This window comes from Sphaeramia orbicularis, chromosome 14 (genome assembly GCF_902148855.1).
Source record: "Sphaeramia orbicularis chromosome 14, fSphaOr1.1, whole genome shotgun sequence".
NCBI classification, from domain to species: domain Eukaryota; kingdom Metazoa; phylum Chordata; class Actinopteri; order Kurtiformes; family Apogonidae; genus Sphaeramia; species Sphaeramia orbicularis.
This window is the reverse complement of record NC_043970.1, coordinates 54,713,314-54,737,929: the sequence shown is the minus strand read 5'-3', so window position 1 is coordinate 54,737,929 and position 24,616 is coordinate 54,713,314. Positions and strand designations below refer to the sequence as shown.

The 24,616-nt window shown below is 40.9% G+C and overlaps 1 protein-coding gene across 1 annotated transcript in view; it reads left to right on the top strand.

Annotated features, from left to right (window-relative positions):
* Nucleotides 1-5,138: 5,138 nt before the first annotated feature.
* The window catches only part of med13a (mediator complex subunit 13a), a 122,085-nt gene continuing 102,607 nt past the window's right edge, over nt 5,139-24,616 (top strand). Inside the window, 3 exon segments of the mRNA XM_030153640.1 lie at nt 5,139-5,783; nt 15,570-15,653; nt 15,655-15,805. Coding sequence (XP_030009500.1) covers nt 5,718-5,783; nt 15,570-15,653; nt 15,655-15,805 — 301 coding nt within the window. The 5' untranslated portion in view covers nt 5,139-5,717.

Sequence of the window (24,616 nt, the reverse complement as noted above, 5' to 3'; positions counted from 1 at the left end):
GGAAACAATTCACAAGTTGTATGAATCAATACCTCGGAGAACTGAGGCTGTAATTGCCGCAAAGGGCGGATCTACACCATATTAAATTATATTTTGTTGATTTGTGAAGGTGTTTCCATTATTTTGTCCAACCCTTGTACACCACCAGTCCAAAGTCTGGACTCCCCTTCTCATTTAAAGGACATGAGATGAACCAGATGGCCAACCAGTGCTCAGCATCACTGGAACTCCTTCAGACTGTTGGGAAACACTTCAGGCGTCTACCTCATGAAGCTCATCCAGAGAATGCTGAGAACGTGCAAAGCAGGAATAAAAGCAAAATGTGGATATTTGGAAGAATCTAAAATATCAAACATGTTTTTTGTCATGACACACTTTTTTTGACAAGATAATTCCATATGTGTTCGTTCATAGTTCTGAGGCCTTCAGTGAGAATCTACAAAGTAAATAGTCATGAAAACAAAGAAAAACCAGGTGAGTCCAAACTTTTGACTGGTAGTGTAGACCACAGGTGTCAAACATGTGGCCCAGGGGCCAAATCCAGTCTGCCAAAGGGTCCAATCTGGCCCCGAGGATGAATCTGTGAAATACAAAAATTACACTGAAGATATTAATAATCAAAGATGTTCAAATCATTTTAGGTCAATTCAATCTAAAGTGGATCAGACCAGTAAAATGTTATCATAATAACCTAAAAATAATGAAAACTGCAAATTTAACTCTGTTTTAGTATAAAAAAGTAAAAAAAAAAAAAAAAAAAAAAAAAAAAAATTACATTACAGACTATCCTTTTACAAAAAATATGAATATCCTGAACAAATATGAACAATCTGAAATGTCTTAAGAGAAGTATGTGGAATTTTAACAATATTCTGCCTGTTACTAAATCTGTAAGTTGTGATGCACATGTATAAATGATCAACTTAGGTGTAATATTGTAAACATTACACTTTTTTTCCTCAGAATTTCAGGTTGTTCATTTTGTTCATGTTATGTTCAAGTACGGTTTGTAGGTGTAAACATTTTCATCATGGAATTGTGACTTTTTTCACTCAGAAACAGAAACTTTGGAGTTGACATTATTTCTCAGTTCTTCTCCTATTATTTATATTATTTGACTGGTCCGGCCCACTGCAGATCAATTAGACTGTATGTGGAACTGACAGAAATGAGTTTGACAGCCCTGATGTAGATGTTCATTAAGCTCAGATTAAAGTTAGGGTTATTTATTAGAAACAGAGAAAACTGAAGAAAAGTGACTTTTCAGCAAAGATATCAACAACTGAACGTAACCCAGTGTGTCCATCCACTGCCATTGATCCAACTCCATGGGGTTTTACTGGTGAATCAATGTTGTAGAAGACGATGGTGTTTCCATGGTAACTACAGAGCCTCTGAACGTCCAAATGGGTCATATCTGATGACCATGAAAAGATGAAGAACTGTATTTTACACCAATTATTGACATGGATTGACAGGATTAGTGGATCAGCAGGTATTAAACAGTTTAGATCAGTAGATGGTTTTAGTCACCAGTGGCTTTTTGGGTCTTTACAGGTTAATACGCTGTAAAAAAAAAAAAAAAAAAAAGAATGAATGAATGATTAAATAAATACATAAATAATAAGACGTGAAGCCTATAGCATTCATCAGACTAATCTAAGAGTAAAACAGACAGTATTAACAATGTTAACAGTATGTATATTTATGACAGTCTACAAAAAATAGTGCATTTATATTTTAATAAATACTGCAGTGTTATTGCAATGATGGAATGCTTAAACCTGATTATTTTCTTTCCTATACCACAGTTTTGTATGTAAAAGGTCATCGTCTCTCCATTCCTCTCTGTATTTTAACGTTTCATAAAAGCCCATCTAGGGACCGGTGCTGCAAATTAGCTTTTGCTATAAGCACTATGATGCATGCATGGGACTGCTGTGTTACAGCTGGTCTATGTCTTTTGTATCTGTCCCTATCAAATACATACATACATACATACATACATACATACATACATACATACATACATACATACATACATAGAGGATTTTTTAAAAAAATGCTCATCTCTCACCTTTTTTCTGAAATAAAACCCATGAGAACACAACCAGAAGATGCAGAACTTGACTTTTCCTTTAAATAGATCCCTGACCCGTCTTGCTTCATGATCCTACATTGGGAAAGTCAGGGTTAGAGCTCCACCACATTATTGTGCAAAACATATTCATGATCACGTTTTAGCTGCTTTGAATCATTATTGGTGAATTGATTTAACTGTTTCTTCTAATGGTGTGTGAAAATAATTTGCATGCTCATCTCAGAGGAAACCACATGTCGCTGATGCATTTTCATCTGAACTCTGAAGCCACTAAAATCATCAGCACAAACACAACACAATTTGCAGCTGTAATTGAAGCCCTTTTGGTTTGGACCAACTCCAGCGTGGATGCTGAGTGTATGAGATCAGGGGCGCAGCGCTCAGCTGAGCAGTGTTTTGTAATATTTTGGAAAGATTCTCTATGAACGGGACTGCTTGTTTTAGGAGAAATGATGAAGATTTATGACATTAAACCATCTGCTTTAGGTCAAAACATATTTGAGTGAAAATGCAAACTCAGGCCAAAACTGGCAAAGAAAAAAAAAACAAAATGATCAGATTATATCCCCAGGCTATTTTGCAGCCCCCCCCCCCCCCCCAAGTAAAATTATGCAAATACATTTTGTGGGTTATCATAGTTCAAGTGTAGATCTGAGCTCGTATTGTTTTACAAACCCATCCTAAAGCGTACTCCAGCTCTGAAAGTGACGCAAAATTAAGAAATTACATTAATGCACGTATGAATGTTAGGAAAGCAACATAATACAAGCCTGCTCTGTTCCTAAATCATCAAAAGCCCATGTTTATTCACACCAACACAGTTAAACATGTTTGCAGAGGGGGTGGCAGCAGCATGAAAACACTGTTGGTAGGGAAAACTTGTCTAATTGTCAAGACCTTGGCTAATTAAAAGTGACAAATTTATTGGCTGCATTTTACTTGGATAAGAATAGGAGTAAAAGTTGTAAACTGAAGATATTGTTATTGTGCAGTATTTAGAAGAAGCACTCAACAGGACTGTTTTAATTTGAATTTGCACTCAGCTTCCACCTAAATCCACTGTGGCTCATATTTCTTATGTTGGATATTTTTGTGCATTTTAATACGAAACTGTTGTTGTCATTTTGACAAAGACAATGGGATCTTCCTGAAAATAAAGCACAAATAAATAATAAGTGAATAAATTGATACTGAACCTCAACACAATGAAATAAAAATATACTGTGGACAAAAAATGGCATATTATTGATATAGTTGTTATGACTGCTATTATTAGAATCACTTTTATTTGTTTTTATAAATTGTGTGTGTATTTTTACATTGTAAATGGAAGATCTAAAGTGCATACAGTGTGGTTAAAGTGCTCACAGTGTTTATAAAAGAGTTCATTTAAAGGGTAAATGTTTTAAAAAGTATATTAAGTACATTGCACTAAAAATAGTATAAACAATAGAATAGAACCATAGTTTAAATAATCGTTACCCCTGTCAAAGCTAAGAAGAGCAAAAGGGGCGCTACATTATTATTATTATATATTATTATTATTATTATTATTATATTACTTATTATTATTATTAGTAGTAGTAGTAGTAGTAGTAGTAGTAGTAGTAGTAGTAGTGTTTGTATTAGTATTATAATTATCCATTACTATCATTAGTATTTTTATAATTATCAGTCATACTCTTATTATTTATTACCACCAGTATTTCTAATGCAAAATTGCCTCTTTTTGCTACTGCTTTGAAAGTTATTGTTATAATATTTTTCTTTTCTTTCCTTTTTTTTTTTTTTTTTAAATCTTCTAATTCTTAAATGTGTACTCATATAATGTGCTTCTGCTGGAACCTTCATTTCCCAGAGGGCTCTGTCCAAGGAATCAATAAAGTTCTAGTTCTTAGATCTAATCTAATCTACTCTAACATGATCTATCATTGACAGTGTTTTCTTATATTTTTCTTTAGTTCTTCTGTTTCACTGAAGTCACACTGAGTTCCAATAAATTCCTTTAATGTAGATAAAACAAAACAAAGGGCGCATCACTGCATCTCAGCCGCACAATTCAGCTGCAAGTGCAAGCTGACATGCGCTAGGTGGTGCACTGTGGAAGTGAGCCACTTTCCAGGCTCCATCATTAGTAACAAAATCTGTTGCTCAGTAGCGCCACTTGCGCTGGCCTAGCGGCAATACCGATCAGTCCTGTGTTATTACAGCCCTCATGACCACGACCGGTCAAGACGGAGACATTTGAGAGGCGGACTTCCGGTACGACCTTTCAGAATAAACACCGAATCACGTTAAAGTAGTGAAACGTCTGATAGCGTGGGATGGAAGCAAAGACGAAATCATTAATAAAAGAAATAAACTAATAAAAGTTTCACTAATTGGTTGAGTTGTGTGTGTGTTTTTTTAAATAAAGTTTGTTTTAATTGAATATTTTATAAATATAAGACCTGAAGAAGGAAAAAAAAGGATTACATTCTTATCAGCCCATCCAATGTGCTCTCCCATTCTACTCAAAATAACAACAAAAACAAGTATACGACACAGGCTACAGTGGAAAACAGTCCTCACAGGATAAAAGAAACTAAATGAGACCATTAAGGGCTGTTTTTTAGGTAACAGACAAGATAAGGGGTGACCAAATCTTGTCCAATCTCTTGCTCTCTGCTCTTTTTTTTGTTTTTGTTTTTGGATGGAACTTTATTTTGCTAATAAAGGGTGTCAGCCAGAGCTTAAAAGTAGAAAATTCCTTCTTTTTTGCCCCCTCCATTAAAGACATTAAGATTAGTTTTTAGCTCTAATCAGACCATAGGACAGAAGTTGGGTGATATTCCAAGTATGATCAGGTTCACAGAGGAACAATAACAGTTTTTTGGTCCAGTGTCTGTAGTCTGGGACCAACAGTGGGCTATCTGGGAGGTTGTTTACTCACTGTGTCGTTATAAACTTATGCTATGTCGCGTGCTTTTATTGCACCGGAAGTGCGTGCCGCTCTGCGCCGTGTTTGGCCGTGACTTCCGGCGGCTGGACGCAGCTCTGACCGCGGATGAGCCAATCGGCTGTGGAAGGCAGAGTTGTCCCTGTGGCCGCCATTAAAGAAGGAATCCATGAATTCAAAATGGAAACCAACAGGAACCGAGGGCTGAAATTATGATCGAAATAATCGCTCAAATATAGGCGGTGGCAAATTTCGAGAGGTTTTGACAGGATGTGTTTGGTTTTAGATTGGATTTGGCGATGGAGGAGTAAGACAGGACGTTTTATTTTTTTTTGAAGCACAGACCGTTTTAGGGCTAAGGGGGAGGGGGAGAGTTGCTTCTTTTGCTCTCCTTTCTTTTTGTTTTATGAACATTTTCGCTGTGTTTCAGAAGGTTTTTACTGCGTGCTTTTGACATGTCGACGTAAAGAGTTCCACGGTCTGTGTTATCCGCTTTTAGCTCCGGCGGGGGAACTGCAATCGGAAGGTTGTTGAATTAACTATCCTCCAGCCAAATGTTACAAAAAATATTTCTCGCTGATTAAGCCTGCACATCTTTGAAAACACAAATCCGCAAATCGTTCTTTTATTTCCCCTGGAAGTGAAATGATGGAGAGTTGGACCTCGCAGTGAAGAAGGATGAGTTCTTGTTTTGTACCAAACGGGGCCAGCTTGGAGGATTGCCATTCCAATCTATTCTGTCTGGTAAGAGATTTAAACTAAAGGAAAGCAGCCATTTTAACTAGCTGAACAGCGGCTAAGCTAACGTTAGCCACAGAGGCGTCAGTTGATAGTAGCGGAGCCAGGCTTACGGCCCTGTCGAGCTGACATCATTTCAAGACAAGACACCCCAGTCCGCTGACATTACATTTATCTGGGTTTTAACACTTTGTCAATAACTTGTTATAGCCCGTCAATTAAAACGTCCTTCCTGTTTTTTTTTCCTCTGTGGCTAGACCAAACACTTCAGGTTAACGGTTAAGCTTCATTTACTTCATTTCTCACTGGCACATTCGCCAAAAATTCCACATCCAGCTCGTAAATACTGTTTGCATTTTACCCCCAGACTTTACACTTGCATCACTTTTTTTCCTGCTGATTATGTCCAACTCCATGTCTTATTCTCGCCTCATTTGTCACCGTGTTTTATCAAGTAGTGACTCGCACTGCAAACACTTCATGCACTTTAAGCTCTGTTGCTGAACCTGGCACACACCACCGTGCATGTATTCATCTGCTGCTTTATATTATTGTGTGAAACAAATGCCAGTGCTGTCGACTTTGGCCAGCCCGTCGGTTCTAGCTCTCCGACCCCCCTGTGTCTTCCTTAGAAAGCTCCAGCATGTAACAGGATTGTTTGCGGTAGTCCTATTTGTTTGCAGACCTTAATTATTTATGTAATAAGTCATCATCGTGTTTGTCAGTGGCTTAATCTCCTTGGACTTCATTTTGTAGTATTCACACCAACTAGGGCACAGGCCCCAGGCTGATTATATAATCTCTGGCATGTATTCCTGGGCTTTACAAACATCTCCATATCTCTGCTCCTCTTTCTACTACTGTGAGCTCCTCTGGAAGTCAGGATGAGGCGTGTGTCTGTGAATATCTCTTCCATCATATCAGGCTGCCAGTTGTTGTCAGTTGACATTACCCTAAATAGTCTTATGCTCCTCCCTACTTGGAGTTTAGTCTTCTATACATCCCTTGTGTGATGAATAGTGCAGAGAGTGTCCTCTGTGCCAAGACATCACAGCAAATGTAAAGGCGTGCTGGTGGACGGTGCAGGTTCTCCTCTGTGTATCAGGATATCAGGAACATGCTCTGGATGTGTTTGTTGTTGCAGTTAATTGGCTTGTCAGCAGGCTTAAGTACAGTTTCACTCGCAGGTTAACTCCTAGGGTATAATGCTACCTTCAGGAGCTGCTACTGAGATGCTGTTTGCACAAGTGGAACCAGAAGACGTGATTAGTCAAACACAAAACAGTAGATTTATGTTATAGATTAAGTGACACTGAACCACTTTGCTGTGTGGCGGCAAAAGTTAAAAGACCACACAAAGTACATCGACCATAGAATTGATTTGTTAATATGAGCATACAGAAAATATTATTAAAGGACACAGTTAAATAAGGACAGAGAGAAGAAATGCAACAGTGGTCCTTTTTACATAGAGTATAATAAGTGTAATAACTGTATAGTGAAATACTACACTGCTTTTACCACAAATTGACCCAGGTTTCCAGCTGTCCACCCCCTGAAGGTAACATTTCATTGCAGAAAATTTACACTCTCCCGGTACTACTCTGTTGGGTCGATTGTGTGTGCTGAACTCATAATTACAACGTTTACGACAGCACTTGAAGGCAGCGTTGGCTACAGTGGACAGGCCAGCGAGAGGCTGGTAGTTGTGGGTGCGGTGCCTGTCTGCCTGACATTTTCCTGCACACTGAGACTAAGCATAACACCACTGCTGCTATGACTCACTCACTGAACAGACTCCACTTTGTGGTTTTATGGTGAAAGAATGTGAACACATTGTGGTCTTTTTTCCCTCCTCCTGTTTTTCACTGGACAGGCTCCTCTGGAGTGTGAGACTACTTGTTGCATACTTTTCCTAAATTGCATTGCATTGTTGGAATTACTTTGGAAAGTAAGCTACGTTTTGCTAGTAATTATTTGTTATTATTTTATGACTGATACTTTTGGGGTTTTTAGAGGAGTACTGACATCAGTTACTACTTCAGCATTTATCGCTTCTTAATTTTTATAACCAGTCCTCATAGATAGTCCATTTTAAAAGACTTTTTTTCATGGAAATATCTTCACTTGTGTTGTAGGTTCCTTTTGGTGGTTGCCATGTAAACCTAACCTAAAAATAAAAATAACTATTAAGAGCGTTATTGTTTTGGGTAAAGCAGGATGTTCTTTCAATGCATGACTTTTTGTGAGGGAAAAAAAAATACCTGAAGTCAGGATTTTCTGTTAATTGCTAAATTGTAGTTGTGTGTCAGTATATTAATAAGAAGATCTGGCTCAGAATTCTTTAAGCTATTTTCTAAATTTTGCAATGTACAGGTCAAAATTATGCAAAAATCCATAGTGCATAGTCAGATAACTACAAAAAGTAACACTGCTTCCAAGTCATATATTTTTTAAATAAAGCATTAAAACAGTGTTATCTTGTTATAAATCAATCATATAAATATAGTGAGCCTTTCAATATTTTATCCTTTTTAATGTATCTTGCTTAGGGCAGAACAAACATGCACCTTTCATGTGCAAACAGAGGACAAAGTATTTCAATTTTAATTGATTACAACATTATTTCTGTGAGTGAGCAGGCGGCTGAGGAGCTGGTAGTTGTTGAGTAAAGTGATGTTCTGTGTGTGAACAAGCTCACATGAAACTGATTGAATTTGCATTTGTGTGAAACCAAAAAAATGCAAACGCACACTTGTTACTTTCATGTCTGGTCCAAGTTGAGGCGCTGTGGGGGTGGAGGGACAGGAGGAGACTTGGTTGTGGAGGAGCATCTGCAATGCGATTTGAGCGTCTTCACCTGTTGCTTGTGTCATATTTTGAAAGACAGGAAGGCAGCTGTGTGAACACGGTGTTCCCTACTGAGACCCACAACCCAAAGTGGCCACAGGGAAGGTGAGCAGCTGGCGAAAGCAAGGGGTCACAACCCTCCCCCCCGAGTGCATGTCACTTCAGGAAAACTTCCCTCCCAGATCCAGTGTCTTGGCCTCAGATTCCTTCATAATGCAGTGTTTTTTTGGCTGTGGATTATGAAAGATAAAACTTCTTCTGACCCACATTACTTGCCCTGCTGGGACATTTTATAAGCAGTTGCTCACACACCTCAGCGTTTATGAAGACACTGACAGGCTGAAAATGTGCAGAATCATAGAGGAGCATTAAATATGAGAGGCCCACACATGCCCACAGCCTGCACTGGGAAAGCATGAATATTGGAAGAAAATGCACAGATATCCTTGGCATCCTCTCCCTCTGCACTACGACTGCCACAGATTTATTTTGAAAGGACAGAGAACAACTGCAGCAGGCACATTTATCCTTGATAGAGCAGTCTGCCTCTCGGACATTGTTGATGAGGAGTGGAGTCCTGACGTTTCTGGTGGGGTTTTTTTTTTGTAGTGGCTTGTGCCTCTTAAAACTGCAAGTAAGGAGAAAGTGCAGGATTTTACTTTGCAGCAGGAATCGTACAACGAGACTGAGTTCCTGGTTGTGTTAAATGCTCGTTATATTGTCTGCAGAATAAAACAAATACAAAGAAAGACTGTAGGTGAACAGTTAACGTTGCAGCACTTTGTTGCTTCATTTGTGTCCAAGTGGAGTGTTCTTTGTGTAGTCCCTCCGTAATCCTGCTCAAACCGTTGCAGCACCAGATGTGTATTGTAATGACATTATGCATTGCCAGTGTCAAACTCATAGCGTAAATAAACCCATAGCACACCATCTGTAACAGTCAACAGTAGAGTGCAACCGATTCATTGATTAGGTGCCTGAAGCGAATGCAAAAATTCACGATTCGATGAATTGACTGAAGGGAAATATTCTATTACAGTTTTCCTGAATTGAAGCTTCTTTGTGCGTCACAATAAGCGTCCGTGTGAAACACAACAGTGGAACCAATGTTTAACAGCAGAGAAATGAAGGAAACAAAGCTTTGGTTCAGGAGAATTGTGGTTGAATGATTTTTTTGGATCACTGTGAGTCGATTAATCGGTTGCAGCTCAAGTCAACAGTGTGCACATTATGAAGATAGTCGATTAATAGTGGTGCTGAGTTCTCTGGTTCATAGTGTCTAAGATCCTGTTGACACCTGCATCAACATCCGTCGTGGCAGATCTGATCACATGTGTTTAGCTCTAACACAAAGTTGTAACACATACTGGACACATTTCAGTCCACATTCCTGTCCCATCCCTCAGGACATGTTCAGCCGTGGTCTGGGATGCATTTGTCCACATTTTCTTGTCTATCTAAACAGGAATGTGTCTTGGGATGCATTGAAGGACTGAGTACTTGGCTGACGTGCTCTGTTTCGCCAACAGCATCATATTAAAGTGATGTTTGAGATTTTTTAAAAGCCCACAGAGATGCATTAAGATTGGTTCATGCGTGGTGAAGCCTGAGGCACCTGAACAACGCTCCACCTAAGACACGTTTTTAGAAGTCATTTTTGCATAATTCAGTATCTAAGTGGTATGTTATAAACAATTGAAGACTCACATGTCACGCATGAGAGTCGGTTAAAAACGAATCGAATGGTCGTAGTTGTCTTATGGATATTTAAGGGGTAATGAGAGGGTGAACAGAAAACAGTCCACCTCAAAAGCTGCCACTGGTCACACCTCAAGCTGCACAGTGAGTTAAATTTACAAAGAAACATTACAAATTGAGTCTGTTCAACTTGAAGTAAACTCTGCTCTGTTTTAGGCTATAGGTGAACTTGTTTATTTGCATAATAGTCAGGGAAATGGGATCACTTAACACATCTGGAGGTGTTTTCAAACGCTAGGTCTGCACTTGTTTCCAGATATGGACGGATGTTGATGTGAGGTCTGAACAGGGCTGTGACTGTTCACCATTGGTTACATGTATTCTGAATTAGCTGTGCAAATACTTGGCCTGTTTCCCATGTAAACAAACAGATTCTCACAGTGCGTTCAGACATTTGAGTGTAATCTTGCTAAATATGCTCACCACAACAGTAACAGGTCCTCTGAGTGCTCACTGATCCTGGAGCTGTACTTCATAGATAACTAGATAACCAGTGGACCTGAAGTCAGTGACGCTTCATGGATTTCATTTTTATCATATATAGGGATGTAATGATTACCGGTATAACGATAAACCGCAGTAAAATTGCGGACGTTAGTAATACCGCTTAAATTCTAATTATCATGATAACCGTGTTTGATTACCGCACTTTACCAGAGAAAACGCCGATGTAAAGATATGCTTTTATGTCAAATATTTGAGTATAGTTTTAACTTATTACAATTCTAATTTTATATACCTAATATTTGGAACCAATATTCACTTTTAAAGTCTGTGAAAAGGTTGTTAAGCGTCTGTGTGTTATTTATGCAATAAAGTACATACATTTTTCAAATTGGATTTTATATATATATATATATATATATATATATATATATATTTATTTATTTATTTATTTATTTTTGTTTTTTTTTTGTCCTTTTTTGTTGATATAGTAGATTAAAGTGAAAAAAATAATAGGCAGATGATATAGATGAAGTTGTGCTGAAAAAAAAAAGATACCAATCATTGGTATAGTAAACATTTTTGTATATAGTATATAAAAGTAAAATCAAAAGTACTTAAAAGCGGCCAAAATAAGCTCAGATCCCTAAGGGTTAATACTTGAATGTTTCTGCCAACAGAAGGTACATTGTGCCAATTATTTTATTTGTTTGTTTTTTTAAAATACAACTAAGTTAAATTATTTCAGTGTGTGAATAAGTACTTTTTGAACATTTTGTAGTAACCGTGATATGAAATTTTCATATTGTTACATCCTTAATCATATATATGGGTTGTTTTTAGTTGGTGTTTTTAGGACTTTTTTCTGTGTATTTATTTCGTGCTGTGCATTTTGCTATTTCACTCTGTAACAGCATCTGGGATGTTTTTATTGAATGACAATTTATAAATCTGAATCTGAATTGTAGTTTGGCCCTGAGTCTACTTTGTCACAACAATGAACTCTGAATCTGAGTGGAAGTGTGAGAACTTGAGGTAAAATTTGCTGCCCTTGTGCTCGAAAATGTTTCTCTGAATGTCACCAAGCAGGTCTGAGATCGCGACATAATTCAACTCTGTGATGCAGATGGTCAACATTATGTATTGTCATTACACTGTCACTGCCCTCCATTTTATCCAGAGTAGTTATACTGCTCATGGACAACTTGGTATACACTGAAGTGAGTTATTAGTTCTAAGATGACGATGTTATTTTTTTTAATGGTGGAATCGTGCGATGCTTATGCAAATGTCCCAGCTTTGTGTGCAATGTGTCTGCATTGGTAATTGATAAGCAGAGCATTTAGTACTAAGGAGAATCGCTTGTTGACTACACAGCACTCGCTCATTCTTTTTGTAATGTAGTACATTTGCTGCACTGAAGGTTTTTGTGTGGTATATTCTAAAGGCAAGATTCATAATGTATTCAGTAGCTCACTTGGCATAGAAAGTGCAGCATAGATGCAAACACGCCGATAGTGATGAGAAATACTCGGAAAAGCAAAAAAAAAAGGTGATGAATAGAACTGTAACTTAAGATGAAGAGTCTATCCTTTTGCTCTCGTAGTCTGTTGTATTTCATTCATACCTTAACAGCGCAGCAGCATTAATCAGTATTTTAACTGTGACTGCTGCTTTAGTAGGTAAGTCTCACAGAAGAACCAGTCTTGAACACAACGATGATGAGCTGCGAGTACAGTACTGCAGTGTTGTCTGAGCTGGATACAGGGCCAGCTATTAATTAAACCTTTTGACCCCCTTGTGACCACATGTAAATGCTGCAAAAAGGTCCGTATTTTCTTGATTCTGAGGAATTTGTGATGGATGAGCTGCTTTTTACCTCCGCCAAGGAGGTTATGTTTTTGCTGGCGTTGGTTTGTTTGTCTGACTGTCCGTGTGCAAGAAAACTCAAAAAGTTATGGACGGCTTTGGATGAAAAGGAAGGAAGGAACAAATGATTAAGGAACAAATGGTTAAATTTTGGCGGTGATCGGGGTGGTGTGTGTGTGTGTGTGTGTGTGTGTGTGTGTGTGTGTGTGGGGTCAGATCTGCCTTGGCGGAGGCCTGCGTTCTCCGAGTGCTTTTCTAGTTTTTATTCATCTGTGCAGCAGGTTGCACTAAATAAACAATTTTTTTGCAAGTTACGAACGTTGATTATCCTTACCTGTTTTAAAGTGTGTTCAGTCTCTTCATCTTAATTTGTTTTACTGATCCAGGTCTAAATGTTGCCACAGATTACGCCTGCATTTTTGTGATTGAAATAGTTAACAGACCACTTCAGACTTCTGGGCCTGAACCCTGTTAAAAATCTTGGGAATGTGATCAAGAGGGAGATGGTCACGAACCATCAAGCAAAGCTGAGCTGCTTGTATTTTTGCTCTGGTAGTGGCATAAAGCAGCCAAGAGCAGTGTGAAAGACTGGTGAAGAGGAGGCCAAGACGCATCGAAAATCAGTTTTTCTACTGCAGACTGGTTTCTGAACTCGTCTCATGTTTAAACTTCACTTATTTCATTTTCATTATATTTTGCTAATCAATGATGTAAATGGCAACAGTGTGTATATATGACCTCTATAGAGAAGAGAGGTCCGTACATCTTTAAAGGATCTTTATTATAGTTAAAGTGCCTGTAATGCTACTTGAATGTGTTCTTCCTTCCATGTGGTAACTCTATCCACCTTTACACACCACTGTATTAGATCTGGCCAACCATAGTCATAGTGATGTATGTCTCTTGTATTATGGGTTGTTCGATGCTGGCAGGTCATCTTATTAGCTTTGAAAGCTACCTTGAACAACATGAAGTGAATTTATAAAAGACATTGCAGACAAGGAATTTGCATTGTCATAATTAAATTGGACAAATTCGAGTAGTATGTGAGCCGTGGGAGGCAGTAACCCGGAGCTGTTGTTGTAGGTGGAAGCGTGGACGAGGCTGCGGAAAGCCAGGCGGTTTTTAGTGATAGACAAAGATGTGTAATGTAAACTGAAGGTAGTTGGTGCTCTGTCCCCAGCTTGATGCCTGGCTGTCTGTGTGCAGTGCATAATCCTATCTTTAAGTGAGGAAACCAATATCTGTGAGGCTCTAATAAAATCAGTAAGGCACTTAGGAATAAAACTTTTTATACACTGAGAGTCTAACACATAATACTAGTGGGGGCTGGCCCTGGTCAGAAAGCTGATGAGGGTGTTCACAAGCTAATTGCCTATCTGTACAGCTCATGATCTGGTTTCACAGTTAACTGTTGTCCCCTCCCTCCCTTTGCATTGTGTGCACAGATGTTTCCTAGCAAGATGCAGGTGTAATATAGTACTTCTCGTGCTCCAGCAGGAAGGAGGAGACTAACTGCTGCAGCTCAGCTGTGAGACAAAGCCTCAGCTCTGCTGTTTGCACCTTGAAACTAACACACTGTCCTCATGTGTGGCAGCGTTTGGAACACTGTAGAATCCAGAGATCATTGTGTTTTGATCAAACATCATGACACCTTCGATATATTAGTTATGATTAGCCTTAAGCTTTGGTGAAAACTCTTAGGCTAATACCTTCATTAAGTGATGAAGAACCAACCCACACAGTTTAGGAATGTGGCTGCCACATGAGTAACTCGAACACCCTTAAAATAATGTGAAATCTTCTTATTAACACTTCCCACTGTGTCTAACGTCTGAACCAATTTATTGGTGTGATCTAGCACTGCTTCAGTTGCCGCCTCACAGCGCCCTATTTTGACAGTTTACCCCCAGACCCCTCCCCCATTACAGCTAACACCACAAACATCCCAGGTTCCCCTCAGCCCGGCAGAAGACCACCTTTTCACTGCTACCGCGACTTGACTAATCACCTGTTCAGGCTCAGTGGCTCTGCACTTAAAGTTAAGATATCCCCTAAATTGTAATGGATTAATTGGTTGACTATACAGGGGTAGTGCTGCCTGCTCAGCCTGAACAGAGAAGGAATGAACAAAAATGAACAGTGCATGTTCACATGGATTACTTAAAATGTCTACAAGCATAGATAGAGGACTGAGATTGTCAGGGGAAATGTGGATGCATGCCTAAAGCACGGTGTGTGTGTTTTGTGTGGTAGTTATTGTGTGTACATGTGTTTGTGTAGACATGGTTAGTCTGTCGGTGCCTGGGTGATAAGCAGCAGTGCTAGCTAGCAGTGGAGCGTAATGTTCCTGCTTTAACACTTAATAACCCCGCCAGTGATTTACTGCCTATGAAGCTTTTTCCTGTGTGTTTTGTTCTCTCCATAAAAGCCAGACAGCATTTATAGAAAGGCAAAGCACCCCCCCAGCACTAGCCATTAATGAGGATTAAGGTGGTGAGACCATGTTCGCCAGCGTTGATTTGAGTTTTGAACATGTTGTTCATGGTGATATTGAAAACACTTCAAGCAAAAGGTTCTGTGTAGAAACAAATGTCTTATTTTATATGGAATTTGTTTGGTTTTGCATTAACACATAGTGATGATCCATTTTCACATCTTCTTTCCATCTCTCAATCTTGTTCTTTTTTTTTTTTTTTTTTATCCCTAACTCTGTCTGCTTGGGTGTCTTCATGTCAGAAGTAGTCTGTGGGTGAACTGCTCCATAAAAGAGGATTAATACCTTCTCTTTAAACTCCGAGGTGCTGAGTGGATCCTGAAGCAGCGACTCTGCACACTAACGTACTCCTCCTCTCTCTCCGTCCCTTTCAGGCTGATTTGACAGGGATCAAATGGAAGAGGTTTGTGTGGCAGGGTCCTACCTCTGCACCCATCCTCTTCCCGGTGACAGAGGAGGGACCCCATCCTGTGCAGCTTCAGCCGCTGCCTGAAGGCCGACGTGCTAAGCGTTTGGCGGCGCAGCCAGCGGCAGGGCCGGAGGGAGCTTTGGCTCTTCTGGTGGGGCGACGACCCAAACTTTGCTGATCTCATCCATCATGAGCTTGCAGGTAAGAGACCATCAGCTTTATCGATGCTGTTGTGATTCAGCGGTCATGGTTGGCTCACAACACCCAGGAAGCATTTAGACACACAAAGCAGGAACATGCATTTTGGTCATACTGCTCGATTTATTTATAAATCTTATCTAAAATCATCCAAACGTGCTAAACAGGAAGTGGCCCCTGATCTGATGACATGTCACATCCCACTCGTGTTCAGGCAAATGTACACAATTTCCATTTGCAAAGGTCGAATCTGCTGTTGGTCTTTGTAGACATGGAAAATTACTTGCAATTAATCACTGCTGATACAATATTTTACAAACTGTCAGTATTGACAGAACTAGCCTCTGATAGTGACTGATGGATAATATTTGCGTTCACAACTGGGATTTGTGATTTTTAAGCGAAAATAAGAGCTCAACAAGCTTTATAAGAAGTGCTTCCTATACAGATTGGTACAGTTGGTTTGATTTCCAATTCCAGATTAATTGTTTGGAATTTGATGTTCTGTGATCCTGGTCTGTGGTTTAGGTATTTGTTGGTTATTTGTTCAGTTCAACACTTGTTTAGTTTCTAATAAAGTTAAAGTTAAGGTTGAATGCAGTCAGCGCTGACCTCTGGTTTTTAACTGCTGAGAGGCAGTAATACACCTCCCATACATAATCAACTGGAAACTTAAAGATGGAGCAGATCTGGGCATAATAATTGGGCCGATGTTAGATGCACGTGTAATATTTCTCTGTATAATGTTGTTGGTGTGTAAATGAGACATGTGATGTGGTTCAGGATACATTTGCGTTCACACTGCTAAAAGGACGTGAACGTGTGCCGTCTGGTCCAGCTGTGACTGTGGTGTGAGTGATCACGTCAGTGTATCTTGGATGCGTTCACACTTGTAACTGAGGCTGGTTTAAACACCCCATGATAAACTCCAATGGCGTGACACTGTCATAACATGACACATCCGTCCCGGTAGATTCCAGAGTTTACAGTTGTCCAGTTGTGGTCAGATCATCCAAGATACCTGTTAATGCCAGGTGTGAATAGGGCTCCAGACAGAGCCGGCGCCCTTTGCAGCTTTAAACTTGGGTAACACAGTCTCTATTCTGTGTCTGTGAATCGTCTCCGTTGTCTGGCAAAAGAAATAATCTATGAATATAAAATTCAGCTCTCCTTCGAATGCACCTTTTGTGGGATTCACTCAAGGTTATACCGCTAAAAGAATGATGGTTGTAAAAGATAACGGCAAATGGAGAGAGCTCTTAGCTTTTGTACAAGAAGCACTTGAGCATAGATCACCCTGTCAAGATATGTTATTGGTTGTACAATGACAAATGGTGCAGATTTCACTGGCTGATTGTCAGGTAGTCACAGGGGAGACACCCTGTAAGTGAGAACCTCAGGGAGGTGTTAAAATCTGTGTAATCTGATGCCTTTTCAAATGAAGCCCCTCTTCACCTTCTGTCTGAATGATAAGCCCTCCAGTCAGGCTGGTAGTGCCAACACCTGTAGAGCTCCTCCTCCTCCCAGGAGACGCCGGGCACCGCGCTGTCTCATTTCCACCAGTGTGTTTGAGAAGGGATAGAACATCAAAGTGACACCTGCCCTGTCACTGATCAAACAGCACTTTGCATTGTGCTTTAGTGAAGTAGAACAAGTGACCTGGCGTCATATGCTTTGCAGAGGATGAACGAGGAGGGGAGAAGCTCGGAGAAACGTAGCTTTACTGTATCAGCACCGTCTGCAGGAGCAACCATGCGGAAACAGCACAAATGCACCCACCCTGTGCCTTCTTTTCCCTCTTTAGTAACTGTAACATTAGTGGGGGGAGATGGAGAGAAGGCCATCTTTATTCAAGCCCCCTGCCTTGCAGATTGAACTTTGGATTCTGAGCCAAGCACAGCCGGTCTGTGACCTTCCTTCATTATGGGACATTGTGCCTGAAGTAGACTCAAAATGGGAGCTGAAGGCTACGATGGGCAGCTCATTCAGGCCTAACGGGTCCTGGTAATAACCTGAAGTGTCTGGCTCAGGCCCTCTAATGGAGTGTGCTACATTTCAAGAGTGTGTGTGGGGGGGTGTGCTATGGAGAATCTATATTTGGAAATTGTTGGAGTCGCTGCTGTGTTATTACACTGGCTTTGGGGAGATTAAACGTGATATCGTTTGTGTTTCAGCAGATGGAAATTAGATAATTGAATATTGACCAGAACATCTGCGCTGTATTCTCCTCGCAGGTATTTGAAAACAAAATGATGAATCATGTTTTCATGGGAGTTTCAGCAGGTCTTCTTTCAGAGCTGGTGTGGTTGAATTTTTTAATAAAACAGTGTAGAGCAGAGCATCCCCTCCTCCTGGGAATGATCTTGACATGACAGTCAGACTTGCATCCTGAGCACTGAACACCTGATGTGATCCCACCCCCACCCCTCCCACCCTGTGTTCCTCTGGTGGAGGTGTTTTTGCACCCTGACTCAACGATTCTTGGTGTGAATGGTTTCCCAGATGGTGGTGTCGTATCCGTGTTTCCTGTTTGGAAGCTGCTGCTGCCTTTCTCTCTGATGGAAGACGTCTTCCTCCTCCTCCTCCTCCTTTCCCTCCTCTTTCTTGAGCCGTTCCCACTGCTGTAGCTGCTCAGCTCTGCCAGTGAAATGGAGCAAAGCTACCTCTCTAGATGGATTAAAGTCAGCAAAGGGTTGCTTTCTCTGCCTCTGCTCACCCTGGCCTCGATCTACAGCTGCTGATCAGGCTGCTCACAGTAGTGTGTCCGGAGACGACATGAGAAAACAGAAACGGCAGTGGAGAAAATGACAGGATATGGGTTAATCTGTTTTACCTCTACCTGATAAACCTGTCTGTTTGGGGAGTCAATGCTACTGGACTCACTTAGAGCCCCTCGGAGCACTGGGTTTCCAGTCTGCCTTCCTAGTATCGCAATTCCTGCTCTTTTCCAGCCTTTTAGGAACAGTGTCGGGAGCCTTCCTTAAAATAGATTGACCTACAGATTATAAGTACATGCTATTTACTTCCACATGGCCTTATCATTATTAAAAAAGGATAAAACCACCAAACAGCTAAGTGTGTAGCTCACGAGGTAAGAAATCTGACCAGCAAGTGGTGAACTCGAGCTGAACAAAAATAAAACTTCCTGAAAGGTGTTCCTTCAAGTTAGATATGGATTCTAACTTTAAGAAACACCTTGAGGTAAGTTTATTTTCGGACACGGAGAAGCAGCTTTGTTCCTGTCGAGCTGAGGTTGCAGTGCACAACAATATTTCAGTCTTCTTTGCTCTGTTAGAATGTGGAATCAGTCGTGGATTTTCAGGATAGAAATCCTGCCCTGGCTGTTTACTCTGTCTGATTGTGTCATACATGAACAGGTGGGCTACACTGTGTGCAAGTTTGTATGTATGTGTGAACATAATAATAATGATCATCTTTATTTATATGCACGTGTAAAAAAAAGCAGTTTCCAAAGAGCTTTGGCAGCAATCGGGACACAGAACAGTAAGTGGAACAGTGTTACCAATTAAGCAAACAGTAGTGAACAAAGCTTAGATAAAAACTAGGAAGGAACTGTCACAAAGAAGATTATGCAGGAAATGTAGAAATACTTAATTTAAATATTTGAAAGAGAATAGACAAAAACCAGTAAAAATCATCATGAATCACAATAAAAGGGCAGTAAAAGAAGAGATGGACATCACATCATAGAAACACTGATCAACCATCAAAGCAAACAAAGAATGACGCAGACTTAAAAATTATATGTCAAAAAATCCAAGAATTTAAATTCCATCTGATTGCTACTGATTTAAACTGTAACAGCAAAAACATATGTTTTTATTTTGTTCCATTTCACAGATCAGAAACTAAAGTTATGTCAGGTGAAAGATGATTAAAAAATAAAGTGATGAAGTGTTTTGGGTCCTATCCCACTGTATGTGTGGAGCCCTGGAAGTAGAGGAATGATTGACAGTTTGTCACCTCCCCTGGGTTCCCAGACTGCTGAGGTGTGATTCAACAAATAGCATGGAGTGTTGGCGGGGCAGACAGTGGCAGGACAAGCCCAACCCCTGCTCTCATCTGGGATGTCGCTGACTGTTGGCGCCTTTTAACCGTCATGCCCTGACGCAGCTACTGTGATGGATTGTTTTTTGCCTCTGATCCCAGTCCGTACCTGGGAATATGGAAAAAGAAGTTTTCTTTTCTTCTTGTGCTTCCAGACCCTTTTTAGTCATCAGCGCAGCATTGGCGTAACACGAAAATCTGCTGTTTTCCTTTTATTTTCAGCGCTGAATGGCGCTCACTCCCCACGCCCCCCCAATCCATCCTCATTAGATTAGCGGCCTGTGAAGTCTTTTAATTTGAGCAAGTGCCATTTCTGTATACCAGTGTGCCAGTAATCCCTTCTCTCCAGGGAGATGAGGAGAGAAGGAGATGAGCTTGAGAGATGAGAGTAGCGAAGGGCAGAAAACTTAGGGATCCTTTAACGCCTGACACTTAATCACCATTGAAGGAATGTAAGGGTAACAAACCACCGAGCCCACCCGTCTGCAATGCTGGACGACCCCGCCTTGCCTCTACTAACACGAGAAAACCAATTCTAATCTTCCCCTGGCCATGCACAGAAATTATTCCCAACAAGCGAACGCCGTTGCTAAATTAAACGGCTTGCCTCCCCCATCCTATTGCTGCCATATAGGCTTGTATTCTTAGCAAATACCATGCTCTCTTCATTGCCCTTTCCTCAAAAGCTGTTGGAGTCTTCTGACCAGGGGCATCGAGAGCCAAAGATAAATGGCTGCCTTTTCCTCCCCTCAAAGACCCACTGATCTTTTTTTCTTGCATAGAAATTAGCTAGGGATGTGTGTCTGTGGGGGTAATTGCTGTGTGGTATATTTCTTTTACATTCTGTCTTTTTTCCCGCCCTTCGTTGCTTCCTCCTTGTGCTCCTCTTAGTCCCACCGGGTCTTCCTTTGCTGGAAGCGTGACACCTCGTTTCCCTTCTGGGGTTTTCCTACCTCCACATCCTCCGCTCAGGGGCAGGTGGTTCTATGGTGGTGGGCTCGGTGTCGAAAATCTGCAGAATACATCGGGATTACAAACAAAGTGAACGTTTGGGAAGCTGCTAATTCACAGAAGTCTGAATTTAGAGTTTTCACATCATATTATTCATTTATTCAATCTTTATTTAATGTCAAAGAGATTGGGAAGGGATCTTCGGGGGGTTTTTTAGTGTCTTAGCTGCAGTGGGAAAGAGCTTTGATTTTCTTGTAGGCAACTTGTAATTATTTACTGTTTTTGTCTTGGGTTTACAAAAATTAACATTCAACTCAAGTACATCCAAACTGCAAATATTACAGTTATTACTAACTGCTCTGCTGCTGACAATGTAACCACACAGCAAGTAAATTGCATATATTTAAATAAAAATTACAAAAGTTCCGCAGCATTATAGCTAGATTTACAGAGTATGGTTCTTACTTTGAAGGCAAAGTTTTCTGCAAGAAGGTACTGAGGGCATTTAATTGACTTTTCGACTTAGAAATGATAAAATAAGCCAGAAACTCTGCACATTTTACAGGGAGATGCGAATAGTAAGTTTAAAACTCCATGAATTTTACACACTGACAAGTTAGATACTCACAGGCCAAAGCTTAAAGTAAACTAAAACACATCTTTTAATAGAGACGAATAGGTTAAAGAGGATGTAGGAATGTGTAGTTAAATGATTATCTGTCTTTTCCTGATGTTTATATCATCAATGAGTGACACTAGTTAAATTAACTTATCCCTCTGCTCTACTTCTTGTGTTTAGTTGTTTCACATTCAAAGCATCTGCAGAGCTGAGATTACTTCATGAGACAGCTGTCAAACTCTGAAGCAGCAAACTGTATCTAAAGGAAACTCTGGGCTCAATTTGCAATATACATGTAAAGCAACAAGAGTCAATGGTAATGCTTGAATAAAAAGTAATGATAAAGGGAAAGGGAAGTCACCGAGGTGGTTGGACAGCTCCTCGTGGCAGGCACCGGGGGTGGTGAGATTCGCCCTGAGTACCTTAAGACTCTGGATGTGCAGGGACTGTCTTGGTTGACACGTCTCTGTAACATCGCGTGCGGTCGGGGACAGTACCTCTGGATTGGCAGACCGGGGTGGTGGTTCCCCTTTTTAAGAAAGGGGACCGGAGGATGTGCTCCAACTATAGGGGGATCACACTCCTCAACCTCCCGGGGAAAGTCTATTCCAGGGTACTGGAGAGGAGGATCCGACCGATAGTCGAACCTCGGATCCAGGAGGAACAATGCGGTTTTCGTCCTGGTCGTGGAACGCTGACCAGCTCTATACTCTCCATTGGGTGCGCGAGGGTTCATGGAGTTCGCCCAAACCAGTCCACATGTGTTTTGTGGATCTGGAGAAGGCGTTCGACCGTGTCCCTCGTGGTATCTTGTGGGAGGTGCTTCGGGAGTATGGGGGTCCGGGCCCTTTGCTAAGGGCAGTCCGGTCCTTGTATGACCGAAGCAGGAGCCTGGTTCACATTGCCGGCAGTAAGTCAGACCTGTTCCAGGTGCATGTTGGACTCCGGCAGGGCTGCCCTTTGTCACCGGTTCTGTTCATAATTTTTATGGACAGAATTTCTAGGCGCAGCCAAGGGCCGGAGGGGGTCCGGTTTGGGGACCACAGGATTTCATCTCTGCTTTTTGCAGATGATGTTGTCCTGTTGGCCTCATCGAACCTGGACCTTCAGCGTGCACTGGGGCGGTTTGCAGCCGAGTGTGAACGAGCGGGATGAGGATCAGCACCTCCAAATCCAAGGCCATGGTTCTCGACCGGAAAAAGGTGGTTTGCCCTCTCCTGGTCGGTGGGGAGTCTTGCCCCAAGTGGAGGAGTTTAAGTATCTCGGGGTCTTGTTCACGAGTGAGGGAAGGATGGAGCGTGAGATTGACAGAACGGATCGGTGCAGCGTCTGCAGTGATGCAGTCGCTGTACCGTTCGGATTGTGGTAAAGAAGGAGCTGAGCCGAGAGGCGAAGCTCTCAATTTACCGGTCAATCTACGTTCCTACCCTCACCTATGGTCATGAGCTTTGGGTCATGACCGAAAGGACAAGATCCCGGATACAAGCGGTCGAAATGAGTTTCCTCCGCAGGGTGGCTGGACGCACCCTTAGGGATAGGGGGAGGAGCTCAGTCACCAGGGAGGAGCTCAGAGTAGAGCCGCTGCTCCTCCGCGTCGAGAGGGGCCAGCTGAGGTGGCTCGGGCATCTGTTTCGGATGCCTCCTGGACGCCTCCCTGGGAGGGTGTTCCGGGCATGTCCCACCGGGGGGAGACCTCGGGGAAGACCCAGGACACGTTGGAGAGACTATGTCTCTGGGCTGGCCTGGGAACGCCTCGGGATCCCTCCGGAAGAGCTGGAGGAGGAGTCTGGGGAGAGGGAAGTCTGGGCATCCCTGCTTAGACTGTTACCCCCGCGACCCGGCCCCGGATAAGCGGAAGAGAATGGATGGATGGATAAAGGGAAAAAATTACAGGAAGAAATTGGATGAACACGGCAACATGAACAGGTTATCGGCAAGTCATTCTTCCTCTGCTTCCATGAGGACATTATATGAGAAACAAGTGACCAAAAAATAAATAATAAATAAAAACTAGGGAGGAATATGAGTTCCTTCTGAAATGTTGAAATGTCCAGGTCAGCACCAGCTGGTGATTTGGTGTTTGAGGTCCTTTCAGTGATGACTGATGTGCAGCATTTGTCATGTTTTTCCCCCTTTTCCACTCTGTCCAGATGGAATTTTAATAAGGCTGTGTATTGGCAAGAATCTGGCGATACGATACAAATCACAATACTAGGATCACGATACAGTATATCACGATATATCATGATACTGTTAAAAAGGCAATTTTGTTTCTTTTTTTAAATTCTTATTTCCTTGAAGAATTGAATTACAGCAGAAATCTGCACAAATACTAACACATTTTTATTGATTCCCGACAGGATCTAATGTTCTATCATAAAATGTTCCTGTGTTCAAACTGAAATTCTGTTTTACAGACATTACAGTTTAAGATCCTGTTCAAATGTTCATATTCTATTAGTTCACAACTAAGATCAGAACAGTATTTTTGTGCAATCTCAACAAAGGAACGAACATTATTTAATAAGAGTTTTAAATAAGAATAAATAAAATATAAACAAAAAGAAAAACAAAAATGAACCTCCAGAATATCTGCGTTTGAATGAAAACCTAAAAATATCGACACAGTACTTTTTAATATCGATACAGTATTGTGAAATAAAATATCGTGATATATTACAGACTGATATTTCTTACAGCCCTAGGTTTTAAAGTCTTGTTTTCGATGACTTCTATTTAATTCGAGAGTAAAATGAAAATAATTCTGCTTTACACCAACTGCAAAATATCCAGGTCCAAAAGGCTGTATTTCAGAGCTCCGAGGGCTGCAGAGGGTGTAAGTTCGACTTTTTTTTTGTAAGTCACTGTGTGTTTTCCTTCCTCCATCTTTCTGAAGAATTTATGACTTCAGAATTATTGAACCACCCCTCACATCTATGAGAGACATGTTTGAAGGGCTACCTGCAGAATACAGATGTTTGTTGACAGCAGAATTTCCACAGTAACAAAGCACATCTGTGGAAGGCAGTCATTTCTTTGTGTTTTCATTCGTCACATTTTTGTTGTCTGTGTAATGACTCTATATGAAGCAACACACCTGTCGACGTAAAGGGCTTAGTGTGAAGATCCACCGTTGAGTTCTCTTAAGCAGATTGAAACACGGGATGTTGTTACCG